The following is a 24,580-nucleotide window of genomic DNA, read 5'->3' as shown; positions in this document are numbered from 1 at the left end:
ATTTTTTAGAGGTAGTACCTCACTGTGTAGACTTGGCTGTCCTGGAACTTGCTCTGTAGACCAGGCTGGTCTTAAGCACTGAGATCCACCTGCCTCTGCCTCCTGAGAGATAGGATTAAAGGAGCCCACGACCACACCCAGGTGTCCTAAAACTCAACAACAGCCAAAGATGATTGATTGAACTAATGATCCTCCTGCCTCCACCTCGCCAGAGCTGGGATAGCCAGTATGTACTGTGATGGCTGCTTAGAGAGAGGCTGGGTTCTGATCTCCCAAACTCCTCTTGAGTGTCAGGTGCCCCTTCATCTCCTCTTCATGAAGTCCTCCTTCAACCCTCTTCTGTCTGTTGAACACCTCCCTGCAAATCTCTGGACCCCCGTGTCAGTTTGCTCACCCTGGGATACATTTGTCTACTCTGGAGTGGACCACTGTACCTGGGTAGCTATGGGTGGCATTTTCGTGTGAGCCTCTGAGCCTTTGAGTATACATCTGGCAACCCTTTCTTGCCTGCTGTGGGGTGGGATTGAGATGTGGGACAGCCTGGACTTTTACGGTGGCTGGGAGTCACACAGAGGAGATAGATGTATCTCTGGGCGTGTAGAGCTGACAAGGGGGTCCAGAGATTTGCAGGGACTTATGTGACAGGAGAAGGTTGAAGAAAGACTTCCTGGAGAGGGGATGAAGGAGCCCCACGCAAAGGTCACTTTTCCTGGTTTCACAATTGCTTCCTGTGACAGGGAATGCTAAAACAGCTTTGAGAGCCCTGCCAAAACCTACAACATAAGCCTTTCCACTAGGACTGATGGGTAAAACCTTGGCTCACAGGGCAGCTCAACGCTGGTCACCCTCAGACTGGCCAGAGACTGGAGGGGGAGGACCCTCTCTCAGCATGACCCACAATTATACCACCCCCCATCCATAGCAGTATCCCAGGCTAGTTTCTACCCTCTGAACAGAGGCAGAACCCTCCTTCTCCAGCCCCCATCCAGCATTCTTGGGATTTTGTTCCACACTGCCTCGGCGTGTGAGGATCCTGGAGTAGACTGATCTGTGACCCCTTACTTTGACCTGTGACCCTCTCTTCCATCCCGCGGTCCTAGCAGCCTGCTCTTTCCCTCAGCCACTCACCTGCCGACGCGCCAGCCCACTTCTCCTCCCCTCCCCCCAAGGTGGGGAAGGAATGGCGGGCAGAGAAGGAAGGCGGAAGGGGGGTGACATTCCTTGGATTCCCTGGATGGGGGGAAGTGAAGGAGTCAAGGAGAGCAGAGCAGAGCAGAGGGAGGGGCACCCCATCCCCACCTCATCACCAAAGAGGCCGACCAGGACTGGGAATTGAAAACCCATTAGAGAAAAGATTGACCTGACCAGTTCCAGGCCACTGCTCAGTCAGAGGAGGGGCGCTTCCCAGCAAGGTGGCTGCCTCTAAGGGGAGGGCATCCTAGGGCACTCAGGGAAGAGCCGGTCATGCAGGAGAGACTACAAAGAGAGACCAGCACAGGCAACTAATCACATCAGGGACCGCTGGTCAAAACCGACAGTTCACAAACCAGGGCGATGGCTCACCCTTGTAATCCCAGTACTTGGGAAACTGAGGCAGAAGGCCAGCCTGAGCTACAGTGGGCCACCGACTCCAAAAAGAAAATAAACTAGGAAAAAGATTCACCTGCAGTCGAGGGCCACATGCCACCTTGGGCATGCGTGTCAAGACCCCGCAGGTGGCCAGGAAGGAAGGGAACGAGTATCTGCGCGCTTTCCCTTAGATTCCAGCTCGAGGCTTGACTGGAGGGTCGGTCCCCACGGCTGAGGAGGAGAGCCGCAGGCGTGGGTTGGATGGAGCAGCGCGCGGCGGTGCTAGCGGGTCCCCGCGCGCGCGAGGGTGGGAGGTCCTCTCAGGGCAGTGGGAGGTCTTGGCCCTGCGCCCAGCTTGGGGATGGGGTGGGCGTGGTCAGGGGCGTGGTCAGGGGCCTGGCCTCCGCTGCCAGCTTCAGGGCGGCGGAGAGCCTCGCCCGGGCTCAGTCACTGCCGCCACTGCAGGGAACATGGAACCCCCTGACGCCCGCGCAGGGCTGCTGTGGCTCACCTTCCTGCTGTCGGGCTACTCAGGTATGACTTGGGGCTGAGGGCAGAGCTGAAACTTGAGGTTGGGGCTTGTGGGGCAGGCCCCTGGAGTCCCCGAGAAGACAAGGGGAACAAGCTTCCATTTCCCCAGGGATCACAATCTAGGGATTCCCCAGTAGGGAGGAAGGCGGGAGGCCTTGGGGTGCACCCGATCTGAGAGCTAAGGATACCCTAGCTCTGGAGCAAACACATCTGAGACAGCTGTCCCTCCCCAGCTCTTTGGGAATCCTGGAGTCTAAGCCCTGCGACCCCTAATAACCTTGAGTACCTGGAATCTGGGATCTGTAGCCCCTAGTCCCTTAGACTGGAGTCCAGCCCCTCCCCTCCCCCATAGTCAAAATAGGTTCTGCTAAGATACTGAAGATTAGCATCCCGGAGCTGTTCTCTAAGTGATTAAGCTCAGAGTTTCCTCAGAGAAACGGGGGACCCTGCGGTTAAAGCACTTTCTAGAATGTTAGGGTTTCCCCAAAATTCAGAGTTTAGGCTGCCTCTAAAGGACCCGCCTCTCTCTGAAAGGGCCGGAAGAACCGAGCCTGACAGAGAAGGTGGAACAGTGTTTTCCGACTGACAGGGCCCCTTTCCTGAGGGCCCCGATAAATCCACACACCTGCATGTGGTGAAGTGGGGAGGAGAAACAGGGGCGGGGGGACACTGGGGACAGGGTGAAGAGAGATCAGGGAAGACAGGATATCTGGCTGCTTGGCTGCTCACAACCAGTCCAGAGCACCAGCTTGGCCCCCAACCAGCTCCCCTGGGACAGGCTGGGCCCAGAGGTGGGTGCCTGAGAACCAAGGCTCCTGGCACAAACGTGATATAGAGTGGGAACCCAGGAGTAGTCTGTGCCAGGTTAGGCGGGAAAGGAATGATGCCAGCCCAGAGGGTAGATTCTCAGCAAGAACCGTGCTACCTGCCAGACCCTGACAGGAATCCAAGACCCAAGTTCTCAGGTCCCTAGGACTCAGAGATCCGTGTTTCCCACATGCAGCCTGCTATACCTCGGGCAGCTAGTTGTCTAAACTTCCAGTCCTTTCTCCCTCAGGACCCAGCCTCACCTCTGCCCAGGTGACTCACCTCACCCTTTTCAAGCTTCTCTGGTAAAGAGATGGGGGGGGGGTGTTGTCAAGGGGCGGGTAGGGGGCTCTGGCGCCAAGCTGGGCAGGTCTCAGCCAGCCTGACCCTCCCACATTCCTGAAACCTGCCCAGCCCTGTCCCCCCTTGCCACTCCCACACACCCATCCAGCTTCTGGCCCAGCTGCAGCCCACACCCTGGCCCCCCACACATGAGAGAGCAGAGGGCCCCCGGGAGCTACTGGAGAAGATAGGATGGAGCCATGAGATAGGATGGGACTAAGATGGAGAAAGACCTGTTATTTAGCCCCAGGCTAAGTCTTGTCCTGTTTGCTGGAGGCCAAGAGGAGAGCCAGGCCTGGCCTTTCCTTGAGGGGACATTTGCTATAACTGGTGAAGAAGCCAGACTTTAGCTTCAAGTGCTGGAGAAGGCTTTACTTTAAGCCTTACAAGTCTGAGAGGCCGAGCCAGTGGCATGGGACTTTAATCAGGAAGGAGGCAGAAGCAGCTGTAGATCTCTGTGAGTTCAAGGCTAACCTGGTTCACATAGCTAGCAGGATTCCAGGCAGTAAAGGCTACACGGTAAAACCCTATTTCTAAAAAGAAGAGTTAGAGAAATACTGACAGGACCCAGGCTCAGAGATGACCAAGGAGAGAGAGAGGATCTGTGTCCGAGGGAGGAGGCGGGGGCCTGGAGGGCTCTCCTTGTTGATAGCATTGGGTGGAATTCGATGCTGCACTGCTCTGCAGGTGCCCAGGCTGAGCTGCACGTGTCCGTGCCCCCACGGGTGGAGGTGATGCGAGGCGAGCAAGTCGCCCTGGACTGCACTCCACGGGAGCACCCTGAGCATTACGTGCTGGAATGGTTCCTCGTGAGTGCTCTGCGCTGGGAGCTAGGGAGGAGGAGGGAGGAGGGAGGACCCGGTGGCCTGGTCACCTTGGCAGCCATTAGCTCTGCCTACACTGGTCGTCTGCTCAGAAGACCCTTACACAGAGCTATCAGAAGCTGCCTTTCCACTTCACAGATGAGGAGGTTGGTGAGGAGGAAGGCTTTGGCCTCATGTCTGTGCAGGACGGGCGTGGGGAAGCGGTTCCCCTGTGGAACAGTGCTGGAGTGAGGGCCTCCAGAGACGAGAGGGAAGGAGAGGAAGTGAGAGATGATGGGGCAAGGAGAGTGAGACACAGGAGACATGGGACAATGAGGGACACAGAGGAAGGAGCTAGGAGTCAACATAATAGCACTTGGTTCTTGTTTGTTTGTTTGTTTGTTTGTTTTTTTGAGACAGGATTTCTCTGTGTAGCCCTGGCTGTCCTGGAACTCACTCTGTCAACCAGACTGGCCTCAAACTCAGAAATCCGCCTGCATCCCAAGTGCTGGGATTAAAAGTGTGTGCCACCACGCCCGACTATAGCACTTGGTTCTTTTCCTGAGGACCTGAGCTCAATCCTCAACACTCCTAGGCTCACTGTTGCTTGTAACTCTAGCTCTAGGGGATTTGATGCCCTCTTCCAGCCCCTAGGGATATCCACACTCATGTGTATGTACACACAGAAACAAATGTATACATATAAAAACCACAAAAAATCAATATATTTAAAAAAAAACAGTTTTAAAGAAGGATGATGCTGGAGAGATGACTCAGTGGTTAAGAGCACTGACTGCTCTTCCAAAGGTCCTGAGTTCAATTCCCAGCAACCACATTGTGGCTCACAACCATCTGTAATGAAACCCGGTGCTCTCTTCTGTTGTGTCGGAAGAGAGCGACAGTGTACTCACATACATAAAATAAAAATCTTAAGAGAGAGAGAGAGAGAGGGAGAGAGAGGGAGAGAGAGAGAACGATGACCATGCATAGTGTCATACACCTTTAATTCTAGCTCTCAAGAGGCAGAGGCAATTATATCTCTGAGTTTGAGTCAAACCTAGTCTACAAGTTCCGGAAAAAACAAGGATACACAAAGAAACCCTGTCTCAAAAAAGTTAAGTAAAAATAGAAAGAGAGATGAGAGTGTAATTCACTGGTAGCTAGTAGAATGCTAGCCTAGAATCCCCCAGTGAGGGGCTGGGGGCGTGGTTCAGTGGTAGAGCCCCTGCCTAGAATCCCCCAGTGAGGGGCTGGGGGCGTGGCTCAGTGGTAGAGTGATTGCTTAGCGTGTAGCCACTAGATTCCTTCCCTAGACCCAGAGGAAAAAAAAATCTTGGAGAAAAAATTAAAGGAGGTCTCACTGCCCAAGCTAAGACTGTTCCCAACACACCTACAGGTTGATGGTACTGGGGCTCGACACCGTCTGGCTTCTGTGGAACCACAGGGCTCAGAGTTCCTGGGCACAGTCCACTCTCTGGGCCGCGTACCCCCATACGAGGTAGACTCTCGTGGGCGCCTGGTGATAGCAAAGGTCCAGGTGGGCGATGGACGGGACTACGTGTGCGTAGTGAAGGCTGGGGCAGCGGGTACCTCAGAGGCCACCTCAAGTGTCCGTGTGTTTGGTAAGTGTCCCCAAAACCATCCTGAGGAGCCAGGGGACCAGAGGAGGGGTTCCTGACGTGAACATCTTTCCAACAGCAACACCAGAGGATACGGAGGTGTCTCCCAACAAAGGGACGCTGTCTGTGATGGACCAGTTTGCCCAGGAGGTAATATGGACTGGAGTTGCAATCATTAGGTGAAGAATCCAAGACCAGGGCGCGTGTGCACGCGCGTATGCGTGTCTGTGTGTGTGTGTGTGTGTGCGTGCGTGCATATGTGTGTGTGTGTGTGTGTGGTATTGGAGAGTGAACTCAGGGCTTTGAGCATGCCAGGCATACCAATGAACTATAAACCTCAGCCTCCTTATTGGAGTTTTTACTTGTTTTTGTTTTGTTTGTGGTTTTTTTGGGGGGGGCGGGGGTGACCCCATGTAGCACAGGCTATCCTGAAACTTTCCATGTAACCTTGCAAGTACTGAGATCCCGGGTGTGTGCCATCTCTGCCTATCTGTCTCCTTGGTTTGGTTTTGTTTGCAACAGTGTCTCATAGCCAGCCCAGAATGACCTCAAACGTGTTATGGATGTTTATAGCTAAGGATGACTTTGAACTCCTGACCCACCTGCCTCTGTGACTGATTCATGTGCTAGGATTACATGCGGGAGCTCACTTCGGTTTGGGGTTGCATGAAATAGGGTCTTATGAAGCTCAGGCTGACCTGGAACTCACTATGTAGCCCAGGCTAGTGTCAAACTGACGTTTCTATCTCAGCCTTTTGAGACCTGGAATTACAGTTGTGTGCCGCCACACTTGGTCCAGGTTTTTAATTGGGGGGTGGGGGTGGGGACATACCACATTGTGAGTGTGTAAGGCAGAGGACCGCTTCTGAGAGCCACTTCCCTACCTATTCCTCTACAAGGCTCCCGGGATCTAACTCAGGTCTTCCATCTCCCCCACAATCAAAGACTTATTGGCTGAGCTGTCTCACAGGCTGGAGTGTTGGCCTTTATAATGGAAAGAATGGAAGTCAGGGGCTTCTGTTTCCTCTGCTGGGGACAAAGAGCCCAGTGGACACATCTAAAGGGCAGGTCTGGGAAAGGGGGAACCCGGACTTGCACCCAGCCCAGGCCATGCCCCTGTCTTCCCCAGATTGCCACCTGCAGCAGCAACAACGGAAACCCCGTGCCTCGGATCACATGGTACCGAAACGGGCAGCGTCTGGAAGTACCCATGGAGGTGAACCAAAGTGAGCCATCGGGAGCCAGGTGGCGGGGCGGGGTGGAGTAAGCTATCCTAGGGGACGGGTTAACTCACCTGGGCCTGCTTCATGCCTCCCTTACAGAGGGCTACATAACCATCCGTACTGTCCGGGAAGCCTCAGGCCTGTACTCCCTGACCAGCACCCTCTACCTGAGGCTGCACAAGGATGATCGGGATGCCAACTTCCACTGTGCTGCTCACTACGACTTGCCCTCAGGCCAACATGGCCGCCTGGACAGCCATACCTTTCGCCTCACCCTGCACTGTGAGTCCCCATGACCCTCAGCTCCTAAGCTAAGATCTCATCCCATGAAAGCCGAACTCCCAGACCACGATTCCAATCGGGGTCCTTACTCTACCTACTCACCTCATACTGAGATGATGCCGGGTTGGGTGGCTGACCTTTGGCCTCAAACAGTACCCCCAAACAATCATAGTGACCCTGACTCCAGCATAGGGCCCTGTACCCACAGGACGCTCCACTCTCTCAGACTGAATTGGGTCACCATATATCATCTGGTCTTAAATCTCAAATTGTGCCGGGCGTGGTGGCGCACACCTTTAATCCCAGCACTGGGGAGGCAGAGGCAGGTGGATTTCTGAGTTCGAGGCCAGCCTGGTCTACAAAGTGAGGTCCAGGACAGCCAGGGCTACACAGAGAAACCCTGTCTCGAAAAACCAAAAAAAAAAAAAAAAGAGAGGCTTCTAAGCTTTAGCTGCTTCATCTCTTCCTTTAAAAGTAGAACTGACCTTTCCTCCTCAGCGCAGCCTGGACACACGCCATGACCTTACTTCCTCTCCTCCTACAGATCCCACGGAACATGTAGAATTCTGGGTGGGGAGCCCGTCCACCACGGAGGGCTGGGTCCGTGAGGGTGATGCTGTCCAGCTGCTCTGCCAGGGCGATGGCAGCCCCAGCCCAGAGTATTCTTTTTTCCGCCAGCAGGTAACTCACTCTGTGTTCCCTTTGGATACCACCTAAACTGTCAATACTGACCTTAGCCTCTTGTGTATCTTCAGTGGTGAGGAGGATAGAACCCAGGGCCTGTTGCATGCTACCCAAGTGCTCTCCCACTCAGCCACGCCCCTAACTCCTTATTGGGGAATTCTAGGCAGGGGCTCTCCCACTCAGCCACGCCCCTAACTCCTCACTGGGGGATTCTAGGCAGGGGCTCTACCACTGAGCCACGCCCCCAGCCCCAGAGGCTAATTTTGACAGAGTAGGGGGTGTTTGGCTTGGTGAGGACTTTTGACCCTGACTTGAGATGGTTTGGAGGATACACTCAATTTGTGTGACCTCCTGACCCTTGGCTTGAGCAGACTCTAACCAAGTATGACCCCTGACTCCACCCCCAATTCCTAAGAACAGCTACTGAATCTGGTGTCCCATCCTCCCGCTCAGGGTACCCAGGAGGAACAGCTGAATGTCAACCTCAAGGGAAACTTGACCCTAGAACGGGTGCATCGGAACCAGAGCGGGATCTACGGCTGCAGAGTGGAGGATTACGATGCCGACGAGGAAGTGCAACTTGTCAAGAAGCTAAAGCTGCACGTGGCCTGTGAGAGCTTTGGGAGGAGGGAGGATAGGGTGGGGTCAGGTTCCATCCGCTCCTCTCCCTCTGGGTCCCAACCCTGCCCCCTCCAACTGCCTCACAGATTTTCCAGAGTGCCATACCCAGAGCACACCCTTGGCTCTCTCCTCTGCTTAGAACGTGCTCCCCAGTGTTTTCTAGACAGAGATTAGGTCTAGAACCATCTGTATTCACCCAGGCAGCTTTACCATCAACTGACTCTCCCATCTGGACCCCGTCTCCTTAGAGGCGGCTACTCCAGCAAGCGCCTCTCTTCCTTGCTAACTCCTCAATTTTAAATCCATTGATTTCTGACTTGACTAGATCCTGGGTTTTAAAAAAGTTTTTGCAGTTCACTTCGCTAGAAAGAAAGCTCTGCTCTGTGTGTGTGTGTGTGTGTGTGTGTGTGTGTGTGTGTGTGTGTGTGTACACATGTGCACACATCCTGTGCATGTGTGTGCCAAGGATAGAGGTCAACCTTAGCTGTCTTTCCTCAGGATTGACACAGTTTTTTGAGAAGGATCTCTTCATTGACCTAGTGCTCTCTAACTAGCCTAAACTAGCTGGCCAGCCAACATGTCCCAGAGATCTTTTTACCTCTCTGCCTCCTTAGCACAAAGGTTAAACTTGCACAGCTATATCTAACCTTCTTTTATGTAGAATTCGGGGCTTCTAGGCAGGTGGATGACTGTTAAGCCACATCCCTCACTGGGGGATTCTAGGCAGGGGCTCTACCACTGAACCACAACCCCAGCCCCTCACTGGGAGATTCTAGACAGGGGCTCTACCACTGAGCCACGCCCCCAGCCCCTCACTGGGGGATTCTAGGCAGGGGCTCTACCACTGAGCCACGCCCCCAGCCCCTCACTGGGGGATTCTAGGCAGGGGCTCTACCACTGAGCCACGCCCCCAGCCCCTCACTGGGGGATTCTAGGCGGGGCTCTACCACTGAGCCACGCCCCCAGCCCCTCCCTGGGGGATTCTAGGCAGGGGCTCTACCCCTGAGCCACGCCCCCAGCCCCTCACTGGGAGATTCTAGGCAGGGGCTCCACCACTGAGCCACGCCCCCAGCACTCCAAGCCTATGTTTGGTTGTTTTAGTCGAGACAGAGTCTCCTGAAACTAGGCCGGCCTTGAACTTACTATGTAGCTCTACTACAGTAGCAGAGACAGAGGCAAGTGCTAGTCCAAACCCTTTTAGTCACATTAGTGTGTGTTATAGCAATAGCCTTGATAAGACAGAGGTGTCAGGTGACACAAAATTGTCACAGTCTGAGTTCACAGAAGTGTTCTCACCCCACCCCCACCCCACCCCCACCCCACCCCCACCCCCGGGTAGAGCGTTTATGGAAAGTCTCTAGGTCTCAGAATCAGCAAGGATGAGCAGAGCCGAAGTTTGACCGTACTTTACCAAAGGTCTTGGGGCGAGGGTGGGGGCAGAATCCACAGTGATCCTCCCTGAGGATGAAGGAGCTGGGCCTGACTGTGTGTTGTGCAGGGAAGGGGCATGACCTTGGGTGAGGGGTTCCTTACAGTTGAGGGCATTCCCACAGCGGGCTGACAGCTGACGGTTGACAGCTGCTGGCCCTCGCAGCAGCTGGAGCACTCAGTTGTCAGTGTTGGAAAAGAGATCCCGAGATCAGGGTGTCCACAGCAACGGGGCAGGGGAGCCTCTGAGAGAAGGGGACACAAAGATGAGAGATGGCACACGAAACCCACAGCGCGGGAAGCTTCTGGGCATGCAGACAGAGCCAGTGCAGAGGCCCTTGCGATAAACTTGGCGTTCTCGAGAAAACCTACACACGGGGTCTCTGAGTAAGCAGGTAGGAAGAACCGCAGTGTTCATAGACTAGGCAGGCTCTCGTAGGCTGCGGCACTTTGGCCATGATGCCAAGGGTACTGGGGAGCCATGGCAGGATTTTAAGGAAAGGTGAAGATGGACCAGCATGTCCTTTAAAAAGATCCCTTGGGCTGCTCAGTGGAGGATGACAGATCAAGACAAGTGAGGACATGGGCAGGCAAGCCCAATGAATGACCTGGAGTTTGATTCTTGGGTCTCACATGAAGGACGGAGAGAAGCGTCTCCAGCAAGTACCCTCTGACCTTCATACGTGATCCGTGGCACTCATGCATGCACACACTGACCTTCATATGTGATTCGTGGCACTCGTGCATGCACACACAATAAACAATAAAAATACAACTTTTAAAAAGCGAAGGATAAGTAGGTGGAGGTGCCACACACCTTTAGCCCCAGCACTGGGGAGGAAGAGGCAGGTGGATCTTTATGACTTCGAGGCCACCCTGGTCTATAGAGCGAGTTCCAGGACATCCAAGGGAGGGTATAGGGGACTTTCGGGATAGCATTTGAAATGTAAATGAAGAAAATATCTAATAAAAAATTGAATAAATAAATAAAACAAGTGAGGAATCGTGCAGAGAAGATGAGGACAGGGGAGGGTGGGGTCCCGTAAAGAAAATCTTTTTTTCTGTTAACAGTGTCTTACTGTGTAACCTGGGCTAGCCTGAAACTCAAATCTTCTAGCCTCAGCTTCACAGGTGCTGGAGTCATAGGCACACTTTGCCTAATCAGCCAGAATTTTTTTTTTTTAGTATTTATTTATTATTATATATAAGTACATTGTAGCTGTCTTCAGACACTTCTGAGGAAGGAGTCAGATCTTGTTACAGATGGTTGTGAGCCATTATGTGGTTGCTGGGATTTAAACTCAGGACCTCTGGAAAAGCAGTCAGTGCTCTTAATCGCCGAGCCATCTCTCCAGCCCAACCAGCCAGAATTTAGTTGTCTTGTGAGACGCTAACAATTGAACACAGGGTCTTTTCCATGCTAGACAAATGCTCTATCCCTTGTGTTTATACCTAGCCATGAGCCCACCAAGGTTGTCTGATGAGTTAAAAATTATCATTACATTTTAATCCATTGTGCACAATACATGTATGCATGTAATTGGCAGAAGTGTTATCTCCTCCCACCCTGTGGGTCTAGAGGCGTGAAGTCAGGTTGTCTGGCTTAGTGATAAGTGTCTATTCATCTTGATAAATGTCTACGCCATCTTGCTGGTCCAAGCCCGTCAAGCTTTTATGGAGATGGGATGTGTTGGCACAGAAAGAGAAAAAAATTGAGCTCAAACAAAACTTGAGGTGGAGAGATAGAGGCACAGCGCTGAAGCAGAACTGCCTAGAATCCCCCAGTGAGGGGCTGGGGGTGTGGCTCAGTGGTAGAGCCCCTGCCTAGAATCCCCCAGTGAGGGGCTGGGGGTGTGGCTCAGTGGTAGAGCCCCTGCCTAGAATCCCCCAGTGAGGGGCTGGGGGCGTGGCTCAGTGGTAGAGCCCCTGCCCAGGATCCCTCAGTGAAGGGCTGAGGGTGTGGCTCGGGGCTAGTGCATTTACTTGCCTGGCAGGTGGGAGGCCCTGGGTCCTACCCTGAGCACTGTAAAGCCTCTGAAGGTCAGGTAATGCATTCTTTAGAGCGGCTCTTCTGGTATCTGCTGATGGGCCTGAGTGGAAAGTACAGATATCATTGTACTCAAATAGAACAACATGGCATCATCTGTCCCTGGTAAGCCTTGGAGTGACCACGTTTTCCCCACTGCAGACCTGGATCCATTGGAGCTGAGCGTGCCTGAGGAGCTCTTCGTATTCCTGAACAGCAGCAGCACGGTGGTGAACTGCTCCGCTAGAGGCCTGCCTACTCCTACTGTGCGATGGACCAAGGTGACTGGAGGAAAGAGTTGTCCGACCTTGAGCACTGCCCGGTCCCCGCCTCTGTCTCCCATCCTCTCATGGCCCCGCCTGCCTTTCTACCTCTTCCTTCCCTAGGATTCTGTGACCCTTGCAGACGGCCCCATGCTCTCTCTCCAGTCTGTGACCTTTGACTCAGCTGGCACCTATACCTGTGAGGCGTCCACACCCACAGTCCCCCTCCTGAGCCGCACACAGAGTTTCCAGCTCATCGTCCAAGGTTTGGATGGTTGAGTAGTTTATGTGAATATTTTTCTTGTTTGGTTGGTTGGTTTGGTTTTTCGAGACAGGGTTTTTTCTGTGTAGCCCTGGCTGTCCTGGAATTCACTCTGTAGACCATGCTGGCCTCAAAATCAGAAATCTACCTGGCTCTGCCTCTGCCTCTGCCTCTGCCTCCCAAGTGCTGGGATTAAAGGCATGTGCCACCACTGCCCAGCTCTAAATATTTTTCTTGTTTGTGTGTGCATGTGCGGTATAAGTGTATATGCATTGTGTATACATGCCTGAGGCCAGAAGTTGACTCTGGGTGTCTTTCTCTATTCCTCTCCATTTTTTTTTACTGGGGAGGAATAGGTGTTCTGAGACAGGGATTTCACTGTGTAGCCCCATCTGGTCTGGAATTCACTATGTAGATCAGACTGGACTTAAGCCCACAGAGATGCAGTTGCCTCTGCTTCACGAGGGCTGGGATTCAAGGTGTATGCTGCTGTGCACAGCTGTATTTTTTTTTAATGTTTATTCATTTTGGGGGGCAGTTTGGTGGTCAGAGAACAACCTGCGGGAGTCAGTTCTCTTCCTCCAATACATCAGTTACAAGGACGGAACTCAGGCTGTCTGGCGTGGCGGTGTGCTCTTTTACCTGCTGAGCCATCTTGCCAGGCCCCTCCACCTTGTTTGAGACCCGGAGCTCAGTGATTAGGTTTATGGCTGTTCAGAGAAGTCCAGGAATCCTCCTGTCTCCCCCTCCACCACCCCAGTGCCGGGGTTAGAAATGCTCACTCCTACAGCCATCTGCCATGTGGGTGCTGAGGATCGAACTCAGGTCCTCACTCTTGTATAGCAAACACTTTATCCGCCGAACCTCTCCCCGGTCCCTCCTCTCTGTTTTCTCCTCTTTGCCCTCCTCCCGTGTCTCCCACTCACTGTGCTGCGCTTCCCTGTCACCCACAGGAGCACCAGAGTTAAAACCGAATGAGATAATGCCCAAATCAGGGAATAGCTGGACAGAAGGCGATGAAGTCATGCTGACCTGCTCCGCCCGGGGCTTCCCAGAGCCCAAACTCACCTGGAGTCAGCGAGGCGATACTGTAAGGGGCTTTCCTTGCCACCCTGAGCCCACCCCAAGTTCCACAGGGAACCCTGACCCTCAACGATCCAAGCTTCATGTCCCCCAACACTCCACCTCAGCCTTCACCCCCCAGCCCTTGATCCCAAGGGGCTGGGCCTGATCCAAGCCTCCACAGCCAGCAGAGCCGCCCTTTGAGGGTAGAGGCTGGAAGAGCAGCTCGCTGATGGTGAAAGTGACCAGCGCCCTGAGCCGAGAGGGCGTGTCCTGTGAAGCGTCTAACATCCATGGCAAGAAAGGCCATGTCTTCCACTTTGGCTCTGGTGGGTACCCAAGAAGGGAGCAGCGGAGTAGACACGCAGGCGGCCCTGATCTAGTTCTGAGTACATCGTCATTTTTTTTTCTCATTACAGTGGCCCCTCAGACTGCCCAGGCTGGAGTGGCTGTCATGGCTGTAGCTGTCAGCGTCGGTCTTTTGCTACTCGTGGTCGCTGCTTTCTATTGCATGAGACGCAAAGGGCGCCCTGGCTGCTGCCGGCGAGCAGAGAAAGGGGCGCCGTAAGTGCTTGCAAGCTTCAAGTCCTTTTGCAACCTCAACCAAAAACAACTCTGTGGTTAAAGGAGCCCCAAAGCCATCAGCTACCTGGCTTCTTCTGGCTATCTTCACCCATCTCTAAGCCAGAATCTCACCCAAGCCACCTTTAATCTCCTCCAGCAAGACCTAACTCCATCTCCTTCCTACCATTCTCCATTGCAGGGCTCTACCTAACTTTAGCTCTAGTCTCTAGTTTTGTCTGAAGTATTGTGGCTGGAACACAGACTTTAGTACTAGACAAAGTCCTTACTCCTGAGCCACGCCCCTATAGGATTGTGGCTCCCAGCGCTCGTGAGGCAGGGGCAGATGGTTCTCTGAGTTCGAGGCTAGCCTTGCCTATAAAGTGAGTTCCAGGACAGCCAGGGCTACACAGAAAAACTCTTGTCTCCAAAACAAAACAAAACAAAACTGAAAAGGGGGTGGGGGAGACGGAGAAGAAGGAAAGAAAGGAAAAAAGAAGAAAAAGAAATGTCCTACAGGCCCGATTTTATGGAGTCAACTTCTCAGTTTACCATCTCTCCTCCAAAATAACTCTAGCCTATGTTAAATTGATATCAAACCAGCCAGAACCCTGGGGGATTCTAGGCAGGGGCTCTACCACTGAGCCACGCCCCCAGCCCCTCACTGGGAGATTCTAGGCAGGGGCTCTACCACTGAGCCACGCCCCCAGCCCCTCACTGGGGGATTCTAGGCAGGGGCTCTACCACTGAGCCACGCCCCCAGCCCCTCACTGGGGGATTCTAGGCAGGGGCTCTACCACTGAGCCACGCCCCCAGCCCCTCACTGGGGGATTCTAGGCAGGGGCTCTACCACTGAGCCACGCCCCCAGCCCCTCACTGGGGGGATTCTAGTCAGGGGCTCTACCACTGAGCCACGCCCCCAGCCCCTCACTGGGGGATTCTAGGCAGGGGCTACACCACTGAGCCACGCCCCCAGCCCCTCACTGGGGGATTCTAGGCAGGGGCTCTACCACTGAGCCACGCCCCCAGCCCCTCACTGGGGGATTCTAGGCAGGGGCTTTCCATGCATCCTAAGCCCCTTTTTGAGTATTTTGAGACAAGGTCTCATTGTGTTGTCCAGGTTCGTCCAGGTTGCTCTTGAACTTTCAGTTCTCTTTACCCTCCCAAGGGCTAGGATTAGTCATGAAGCCCAACTTCATCTTCAGACTAGACTTTGTCTTATCCGAAGTACTGATTGCATCCAAATGCTAGCCATACCCTGACCTGCTCCTTAAAGCTACACTTCCAGTAGCAATCATCATAGCCACAGCCCAAAAATCCCAGTCTGTGGCTAGCCCCAAACTGCCTATACCCAGTCTTTCTACAGTTGTCACCTGAGACCAACCAAATCTATCTGCCTCTCATCTCATCTCCAACCTCCCATAGCATCAACGATGTCTGTCCATAAGTGTCCCGGACTAGTCTCGGATGCTTCAAACCCAACCTCAATGTCAGCAAACAGCCTCACCTCCTACACCAAATCCAATGCCATCAGCACCCCCACTCCCTCCCACCTCCTTCTCTAGCAGTGACCATTTCACCACGTCACTCTCCTCCCACAGGCCAGCCAGGGAACCGGAGTTGAGCCACTCTGGGTCAGAGCGGCCAGAACACACGGGCCTTCTCATGGGTGGGCCCTCCGGAGGAGGCAGAGGTGGCAGTGGAGGCTTTGGAGATGAGGTGAGTGATGGTCTGGGTGTCCAATGGAACCAGCTAAGTGCATGGCCAGCCTTGGGGGCTCAGGCTTAGCTGTCCGTTCTGTCCCCAGTGTTGAGGCTGACGACCTCCCAGAGGCAATCTCTGGATCTGGAACTTTGGGCATCATCGGAGGACCGGCTCTGAGCACGCCTCCGCCTCAGCGCACGCCTCTGCCTCCTTCCTTCTCCAGCCTCGGCCCTCCCTTCCTTCCTCTGCCTGCTGGGCAGGGACCCACAGTGGCCAGCGGCCTTGGGGAGGGAAAGAGGGAGGTGGGGGCTGGGAGGGGGCCTTCCTCCAGGGAATGTAACTCTCCCAGGCCCCAGAATAGCTCCTGGATCCAAGCCCGGGGCCCGGCCTGGGACACGGCGCTGAGGGTCGGCAGGCTGGGGCTATTTTTACCTCCTGACTCCCTTGCTGGGCACTACCCCCCCACCTGATACCCTGCTGTGTAGTCTGACACTGGAGTCCCCAACCCACCCCATTCCTGCCCTCATCCTCAGCCCATCATTTGTGAACACTGGACTCTGAAATAAATGCTGCCTGTCACGTGGACACTTTCCTACCGCCAGGTTCTCTTCTCAGGGAGGAAGATAAAGGGGGAAGGGAGGGTGCAGGCCATTTTCCCCGTTCTACTACTGCTGGCTGGCTGCCTCCTCACACACCCTCAGGAACAGTCTGATGTCAAACAGAACAGTAGGAGACAGGCTGGAGGGGGTTAGAGAGCTAGCATGGAACAAGACTCAGCTGGCTGATCCTGGAAAAGAGACGCCCGGGTCCGAGCAGCAGCTTGCTCACTGTGAACCAGGGCCCAGTGTCTGCTTAGGAGCCAGGTCCTGTCCCCTTAAGGAAAAATTCCCAGAGTCCCTAGGGGCTGAAGCTAAGTCTAGAAAAATTTTCTTCCCTTCTTGGAGAAGCCAGGGACTCCCTGGGGAAGTAGGGGTGATAAAGGCAATACAAAAGGAACTTGGGGCAGAACGAAGAAATCGACGGACTTTCTGAGGTCCAAACAAGGACTGGAGAGAAGGATGAAGGCCTGCATGGTGACATGCCTGTCATCTGAGCAATTGAGATGCAGATGCAATTGGATAGTAAGTTCGAGGCCAGCCTGGGCTACAGTGTGAGAGCCCATCTCAATAAGTGAAATAAGGAAAGAAGGAACAGGAAGAAAAGCAAACAGACATTAGTAAAATAGAGGGCTGGGGGGGATGGCTCAGTCAACAAATTACACTTTGCAAGCATGGAAATGTGAGCTCACCCACCTAGAGCCCCACATATAAAGCTGGAAATAATCCCCTTGCTTGGGATGCAAGACAGGCAGGTCCCCTGGGGCTTGCTAGTCCAGCCTGGTTGGCAAGTTTCCAGACCAGTAAGAGACCCTGTTTCCAAGCACCCAAATGGCTGGGGCTGAAGAGGTGGCTCAGTGGTTAAGGGTGCTTGCTGCCCTTGCAAAGAACTGGAGTCCTATTCTGCACGGGTGTCAGGCAGCTCACAACCCCTGTAACTTCAGCTCCAGGCTGTCTGGCTCCCTCTTCTGGCCTCTGCAGCCACCAGCAGTCACTTGCACATACCCATGCACAGACATAATTAAAAGTTAAAATAATTTTTCTAAGGTTCATAGTGCCTAAGGAACATCCAAGGCTATCTTCTGGCCTCGACATGCACATACACACATATACATAATCACACACACATGCACATTCACACAAATTAAATTGAATAATTACAAGGACACAAAGTATGCCATTGTTAAAAATTGTTGTTTAAAACGAAAGTTATTTTAAACTTGTGAATTATTTATATCTGGAATGTTCCATTGAACATTTTTGGACGGAGGCTGACTGTGGGTTACAGAAACCACGAGAAGAGGGGAAGGCAAATTGGATTAGGGAGGCCACTTCCAGTGGCCAGACCCCAGGCTTTGTTCAAATCCTCCTACCTCTCTGTCCCTGTCAGCAGAGCTCTCTTGTCCTTGTACTCGTGGCAGAGTTGAAGATGGTGGGCTTGTGAATTAGCTCGCTTGTTTGTGACAGGGTTTCATGGAGCCCAAGCTGGCCTCAAAGTCTCCATCCTCCTGCCCCATACCCTAGAATGCTGGGACAAACAAAAGAAGATGAGATGGCTCAGGAGGTGAGGGTTCAAGTCCCCAAGCCAGATGACCTGAGTCATCCCCCAAGTCCACCTAATGGAATGAGAGCCACCTCACACAAGCTGGCACACACAAGACTAAATAAATGTGGGGGATGGGGGAGTGAAATTTTGATTTAAGTCCAGCTAGGCACGGTTGTTCACATCTGTATTCTTAGTAGAGCACTGAGGCAAAGCAGGATTGCTGCAAGATCAAATCCAGCCAAGGGTATGGTGGAAGGAGACCCTGGGGTTGCAGGGAGAGACAAAGTACAGTGATGCATACTGGGAATTCAAGCATTTGAGAGGCACAAGTAGTAAGCCCCACCCCCCAGCACTGGGGAGACAGTGGCAGAGGAAGCTCTGTGAGTTCAAGGGCAGCCTACTCTAGAAATAGAGAAATACTATCTGAGGGGTGTGTGTGTGTGTGTGTGTGTGTGTGTAAATCCTATCCTTACACACACATACTAAACAAAATGTAAAAGTTAGATGTATAACTGGAACGTTCAAAGGTAAACTACCTTCAGGCTCCAGTGGACTTAGGAGCTGGAATCCACGTCTATCTCTGAGACAATATCACTGATTAGGGGAAGGGGCCTCAAGTCCTGCTGCCCACAAGAGCAGGGTTGCAGAGCAAGTAAGTTACTCAGAACAGGAAGCCGTTGGCTCTGTGCCTAGCAAGCTCTGGCTCCCTCCTGAGTGAAGCGCTACCTCTGGGGCTCCTTGACCCTGGAGGTTGACTTCACAAGTATGAGACCCACCCAGTTCTCTGTCAACAAAGCAAGCTGCTCTTGGGCTGAAGCATGCCTCATAGGCATGAAATCTGGTAGCGCCACACTCCCCTGGCTTCCTTCCTGAGCCTGCCCTACCCACAAAGACCCGCCTAGAGGGAGCCTAGCCCACTTGGTGGCAGTCCAGAAGAGCAGGTGCACAGGGGAAAAAGACGGCCGGACATGCCGACTCTTCTGGGCTTTTTTTTGTTTTTTGTTTTAAAGATTATTTTATTTATATGAATACACTGTAGCTGTCTTCAGACACACCAGAAGAGGGCATAGGATCCCATTACAGATGGTTGTGAGACAACATGCAGTTGCTGGGAATTGAACTCAGGACCTCTATAAGAACAGTCAATGCTCTTAACCACTAAGCCATCTCTCCAGTCCCCAGACCTCCTCCATCTTTAGCTGGGTCAGAATAAAAGAGCTTTGGAAAGACAGTGATGGGTCTGCCAGGCAGCTGTTCGGATAAAAGCTATACCAGTCTGAGCAACTTCGTTTGTTTTCTGGAACCATGATAGAAGGAGAGAATCAACTCCCTAAATTTGACCTCTGACCTCTATGCATGCTCTGCCCCCCCCCCAGAAGAAAATGGGGAGAAGGAAGAGGAAGGGGAGGTTATAATCCAGGACTTAAGATGGCTCAGCAGGTAAATGTTGCTCGCTACCAAGCTGAAACCTGAGATCAATCTCTGGAGACCCACAAAATTGAAGGAGAGAACTGACCCCCACAACCTATTCACATAGGCCCCTCCCAACCACAAATTAAAAAAATAAGTATATACATATACAGATTCAAGAGGTGGTAAGCATTCATTGTTCTTTCCTGTAGAGGACCCAGGCTTGTTTCCCAACACCCATATTGCAGTTCACAACAATCCATAACTCCAGGGAATCTGCTGCCCTCTTCTGGCCTCCACGGGCACCAGGAATTCATACGGTGCACATCCATCCAGGCAAAATGCTCATATATATAAAAGTAAACCTCAAAAACAAAAAAGTCACCGGGTGTGGTGGCGCACGCCTTTGATCCCAGCTCTTGGGAGGCAGAGGCAGGCGGATTTCTAAGTTCGAGGCCAGCCTGGTCTACAGAGTGAGTTCTAGGACAGCCAGGGCTACACAGAGAAACCCTGTCTCGAAAAACCAAAACCAAAACAAACAAAAAGTCATCAAGGCTCTCAGCATGGTGGTAATCTTAGCACTACAGAGAGGCAGAGGTAGGCAGATCTCTATGAGTTCAAGGCCATCCTGATCTACATAGGAAATTCCAGGCCAGCCAGGGCTACAGAGCTACATAGTAAGACTCTGTATACTGGCTGATTTTATGTGTCAACTTGACACAAGTTAGAATCATCAGAGAGGAAGGAGCCTGAGAAAATGCTTCCATAAAATCTGGCTATAAAACGTATTTCAATTCGTGATCAATGAGAGAGGGTCCAGCCCATTGTGAGTGGTACCATTCCTGGGCTGCTGGTCCTGGGTTCTATAAGAAAGCAATCTGGGCAAGCCACCAGGAGGAAGTCAGTAAGCAGCACTCCTCCATGGCCTCTGCTCCTGCCTCCAGGTTTTTGCCCTGCTGAATTCATGTCCTGACTTCGTCCAGTGATGGACAGGAATGTGGATGTGTAAGGCAAATAACCCTGTAGTTGGTCTTTGCTACTTTGTGGGTTTCTCTTTTTCCCACCCTTTGTTCCACACTATGCCCCGTTTCACCTACTATCACTAGACAGGAGAGAGACAGGGAGAGAGGGGGAGAGAGATCCAGATCCCTGAATCTAATTTCTTTCCTTTAGTGTCTTCTTTGAGGACAACTATGACAAACCATGACCAACGACCACGCAGCGTACCTATTGGTCCTCTAGCACTTATTTACCCTCTGTACAGTTTCCAGAATTCCAAACGCCACACAGTCGCAGAAACTATACGTGGCTGACAAAAATCACACCTCTGCTGGAGCACGAGGCAAATCATAACCAGCTGCTGCAGACAATCTGAAGGATTAAAATGAAACATTGTCATAATACTTCTGTGCTTTTTAAAGGAACCAAAATCTCAAACTTGTCGCTACAATAATCCTTTCCTCCCCAAGTTGCTTTTCTTGTCACAGTGTTTCATTGCAGTTATGGAAAGCCTGAGTAAGACACTCTGTCTTGGGAAAAAAAAAAAAAAAGTTGGAAGCTACAGAGCATTTACTCAGTGTCTGTCATTTATACCACTAGCCTCATGCCACGTTCCTTGCAAACCTGAGATATTATCTGGATGTCATGTTGCATAGCTACTATAAACACCAACAAACCTCACACTGCTCCTTCTCTGGCGGTGGTTTGGAAAGAACCTGTGCCTTAGTTTACTTTTCACACACGGTGACCCTCACGTGGTGATCGTCGCTGATTAGAACTGGGTCTGTAGACCACAGTGGCTTGGAATTCTGTGAGATCTTTCTGTTTCTGCCACCTAAGTACTGGGATTACAGTTGTGCAGCACCAACCCGACCCCCTTCCTAAGATTCTTGTGAGCAACAAAAGAATTTTGAATAGTGTCCATTGTGGACCTGCCTCTTTTCATAACCCTGACCTTTGGCACCAAGCCACTTTCCCTTCCCATGACTCAGTTCCCCTTCCTTCTCCACGGCTTGATCGGGGACTGCTTGGGAGAAGACTTACACGAGGGCCTGGTGGGCAGACAAAGCTAAAACCCTTTATCAACAATGTTGTTAAAGGGGTGTGGCAACAGCTCAGAAAGGAGAGAGCTAGCTCAACTTGGAGTCAGTGCATGCCTACAATCCCTGGCTGGTTAGCCAGGACGACAGGAGATGCCATCTCATAAAACAAAACCAAGGTGGGTGGAATGGCTTCAAAGGTTGTGCCACCAAACTTGGCTACGTGAGTTGGGGCCCCGGCACCCACTTGCTGCTTCCAACTCAAAGCAAGTTGTTATTTGCCCTTCAGAAGTCAGCACGGCCTGCACACACACAAAATAATCAGCAAGCAAACAAATAGGAGCATTAACAAGAGTGGAAAGCAAGTTGGTCAGAGCCAGGGTCCACTCCTTGGGCCTTGCCACATGGGAGAGGGGCTTCATGTATGTGGCCGGTGGAGAAGGGGCCCTACCCCAGCCCAGGTGGCTCTCTCACAAGAAACCCCCAAATGCCTGGCCCTTGGGGAGGATTTGGCTGTCAGGTACTTCAGCAGCGGAGTACCTGTTCCCCTCCCCCATCCCCAACAAGTGGACCTTCTCATTAGCTCCACTCGGCGGCCCTGGGAATGTGAAAAGGCGGGTGGGGGTGGGGAGGGTGGAGCGTCTACGAAGAGACAAAAGGGCCGCCTCAAAACCAGCCACAAAGACCACAGGATTCTGGTGAGATAGAGAAAGTGGGACAAGGACAACCGGAAGGGACTGGTAGGGCCAGAGGACAGACTGACTGGTCCAGCCCCACCCAGCGGGGTTCGGCCTGCTGGGTTGGTTTATGCTGCCCCCTCGCGGAAGGCTGCGATATAAAAAAAGGATACTGGGTGGGAGGGACGCAGAGGCCAGATGCAGGGACAGGAATATTAAGAGTGACACAGAAAAAAACTATGAGACAAGAAACAGAAAGTGACAGGGACGCAAAGAGAGACGCACACAGTCAAAGGAATGCAACGAGACACGGGGACTAAGTGACATAGGCACATGGACAGACAAAGAAACACCAGAGCAGAGCCACAGAGAAACATGGGGATGCGGAGGGAGACTCAGAGGTAGAGAAAGAGGAGAAATCTGGAAAGAAATGATGCGGCGACACGAGAACCCAGGGCAGAGATCAGAAAGAAATGGGGTCCACTAAGAAGTGACCCCGACCTACCACAGCAGCAGGACTAGGAGAAAGGCTGGGACAGGGGTGTGGCCTCACCAAGGGGCGGTGCCTCAGGAAGGGAGGCCCTATGAGAGCCCACATACTCAGGCTAACCAGAGGGCAGTGGGGCGTGGTCTGGGCGAGAAGGCATGGCTTCTCCTGGTGGGAGGCGACCGGAAGTTTAGAAGGGGGTGTGACCGCGTCTCATTAGAGTGACCAGTAGGGGGCGCAGTGGGTCTTCCCGGGTTGTGTGTGGGCGTGGCTCCATGTCGAGTGGGCGTGGTCAAATAGTTAATTCCAGGAGAAGGCGGAGATAGAATCGTGGGGCCAGACAGGTGTGGGACGCGGGATGGGCGGGGTCTTAGCCCTGAGAGGGGCGGAGCCTGAGCCCTAGGATCGGCTTGGCGAAGAGGGGCGGGGCCTGTGACGTCATGAGTCCGGCCCGCTGGAGCTAAGCGAGGGGCCGGGGGGCGCGGATCCTGAGAGCCAGGCGAGGGAAAGCTGGGCCGAACGAACTGATCCGGGGAGCCGTGAGCGGCGGAAGCCGGCCTGGAGCCGGACACTTCAGACCCCTGACTGCCCTCCCAGCCGATCGGTACACGAAGAGTGGTCCCTAGGCACCCCCTGCCCGGGCCCAGTCCCTCCCCGGGCCCCCCATGGCCCGGGCCGCAGTCCTCCCGCCGTCCAGATTGTCACCGACGCTGCCGTTGTTGCCGCTGCTACTGCTCCTGCTTCAGGAAACAGGTGAAAACGCGCGGATGCCTTCGTCAGTCCTCAGAAGGGAGGGAACGGGGCATCGTCCCCCACCTCACTCCCAGCTCCCCGAGGCCCCTTTCCCTCGTGCCCCCTTCTAGGTTGGCCCTACTGATCGAGATTCTCGCAACACACCGGGCTCTCTCTCCGAGTCTCCTAACCTCCCTCTCTGCACCTCGCGTAATCACAAGTGTCCATTCTAACCCGGGTTTCTGACCCCCTCCACCTCCCTCGGCGTGGAAAGGGTTAAATCCTCCCCATCCTGTGCTGATCACTTATCCGGAATCTGGATTTCCGTCTCTGCTCTCCCCCCTCAGGAATGTGGAGAATGTTCCCCCCACTCACACTAGCTGGAGGGTCGTGATGGTGAGGAGGGACGACACCCCCCCCCCTTTTTTTTCTTTTCCTTCTTGTTGGGTTGGGCATCCGAGGCCCGGGGAGAATTGGGCGCGAGGGGACCCACAGTCGAGGTTCCCAAGACGAGTGTGTGTTGGGGGGGGGATGAGTTCGGTCTTTGGGAGCCCTTGGCAAACCAATGATGAGAGTTGGGGGCACTCAGGGGCAGGAAGGGTGTGAGTCTGGAGTGCAAGCCTCAGGGAGTTTACAGACACTGACCCCTGGGTTCTGGGAAAATTAAGAGGTTCTGCCTCCAGGATCTCAGAAGGCGAGCCTAACCCGGGTCTAGATAGAATTGGAGAAAAGGGGTTCAAACTTGTGGGTCTTGGGTTTAACTGTGGGCAAAGAGCTCTGCTCGCTGGGGTCCAGGTGCAGTTAGGGTCCAGAGGCACTATCTTGGCAGGTTCGGATTTAGCTGTAGGCAATGGAATTTAATGATCAAGGGACTCTGACCTTTACCCCTCTGCCCCCAAATATAATCAAAGGCTTAAAGACGTAGCCTGAAATTGGGAACTTAGTCGGCTGTGTCCCAGGTAGAGTCAGAGCCCGGGAGGTTTGCAGTTTTCCTCCCCTTCCCCCTTTCCTTGTGAGTGGCAACGTCCCTGGGGAAGTTTTCCGGTATCGCTTTCACCTAGTTTGGGAGGGGCGGGGCGGGGCTGGAGCGCTAAGAGTCCCAACTCCTGGTTTCGGGACCTTATCTCTCCTTTGGTCACGCCTTTGTCCTCGAAGCACTTGGAGAGGTAAATGGGAGGAGCCTCCTCTCTAAGACTCGCTCCCCTTTCCCCACCCCCCAGCCCTGGAGGGGACTTGGGGCTCTGCGAGGCCAGGGGGTGGGGGTGGGGGATGGGGTGAGGTGTAAACAGGTGTGCTGACCTCGCCC

The 24,580-nt window shown here is 53.2% G+C and overlaps 2 protein-coding genes and 1 long non-coding RNA gene across 6 annotated transcripts in view; 2 read left to right on the top strand and 1 right to left on the bottom strand.

Annotated features, from left to right (window-relative positions):
* Window positions 1-1,977: 1,977 nt before the first annotated feature.
* On the top strand, window positions 1,978-16,372 carry Bcam (basal cell adhesion molecule). Its single transcript, NM_020486.2, has 15 exons — window positions 1,978-2,103; window positions 3,937-4,058; window positions 5,449-5,674; window positions 5,751-5,821; window positions 6,801-6,897; window positions 6,994-7,176; window positions 7,721-7,857; window positions 8,314-8,470; window positions 12,098-12,216; window positions 12,322-12,463; window positions 13,414-13,550; window positions 13,707-13,851; window positions 13,942-14,086; window positions 15,685-15,802; window positions 15,891-16,372. Exons 1-15 carry the CDS (start codon window positions 2,040-2,042, stop codon window positions 15,894-15,896), a joined length of 1,869 nt encoding a protein of 622 aa, NP_065232.1. The 5' UTR covers window positions 1,978-2,039; the 3' UTR covers window positions 15,897-16,372.
* Window positions 16,373-17,556: 1,184 nt separating this feature from the next.
* Window positions 17,557-22,940, bottom strand: Gm34744. Of its 3 annotated transcripts, XR_881878.3 has the most exons (3): window positions 22,561-22,940; window positions 20,567-20,710; window positions 17,557-17,911 (listed from the first exon to the last, which is right to left on the bottom strand). It is a non-coding gene; the product is annotated as a predicted gene, 34744 (long non-coding RNA). The 3 variants fall into 3 exon arrangements; XR_881880.3 differs by lacking the exon at window positions 20,567-20,710 and having other exon boundaries at window positions 22,561-22,937; XR_881875.3 differs by having other exon boundaries at window positions 20,567-22,774.
* Nectin2 (nectin cell adhesion molecule 2) overlaps window positions 22,937-24,580 on the top strand; it is a 32,930-nt gene continuing 31,286 nt past the window's right edge. For both annotated transcript variants that reach the window (NM_008990.3, NM_001159724.1), the window contains exon 1: window positions 22,937-23,295. In NM_008990.3, the coding sequence (NP_033016.3) occupies window positions 23,208-23,295 (88 nt within the window). In that variant the 5' untranslated portion in view covers window positions 22,937-23,207. The remainder of the gene's footprint in view (window positions 23,296-24,580) is intronic.

This window comes from Mus musculus, chromosome 7 (genome assembly GCF_000001635.26).
Source record: "Mus musculus strain C57BL/6J chromosome 7, GRCm38.p6 C57BL/6J".
NCBI classification, from domain to species: domain Eukaryota; kingdom Metazoa; phylum Chordata; class Mammalia; order Rodentia; family Muridae; genus Mus; species Mus musculus.
This window is presented reverse-complemented; position numbering and strand designations above follow the sequence as displayed.

Excerpts from the sequence above, each read along its gene's own strand:
- Bcam (NM_020486.2), top strand. The coding sequence starts at position 2,040 with ATGGAACCCCCTGACGCCCGCGCAGGGCTGCTGTGGCTCACCTTCCTG. Across the intron at positions 7,858-8,313 it reads ATTCTTTTTTCCGCCAGCAG|GGTACCCAGGAGGAACAGCT; the intron begins GTAACTCACTCT and ends CCTCCCGCTCAG. Across the intron at positions 12,217-12,321 it reads CTACTGTGCGATGGACCAAG|GATTCTGTGACCCTTGCAGA; the intron begins GTGACTGGAGGA and ends TTCCTTCCCTAG.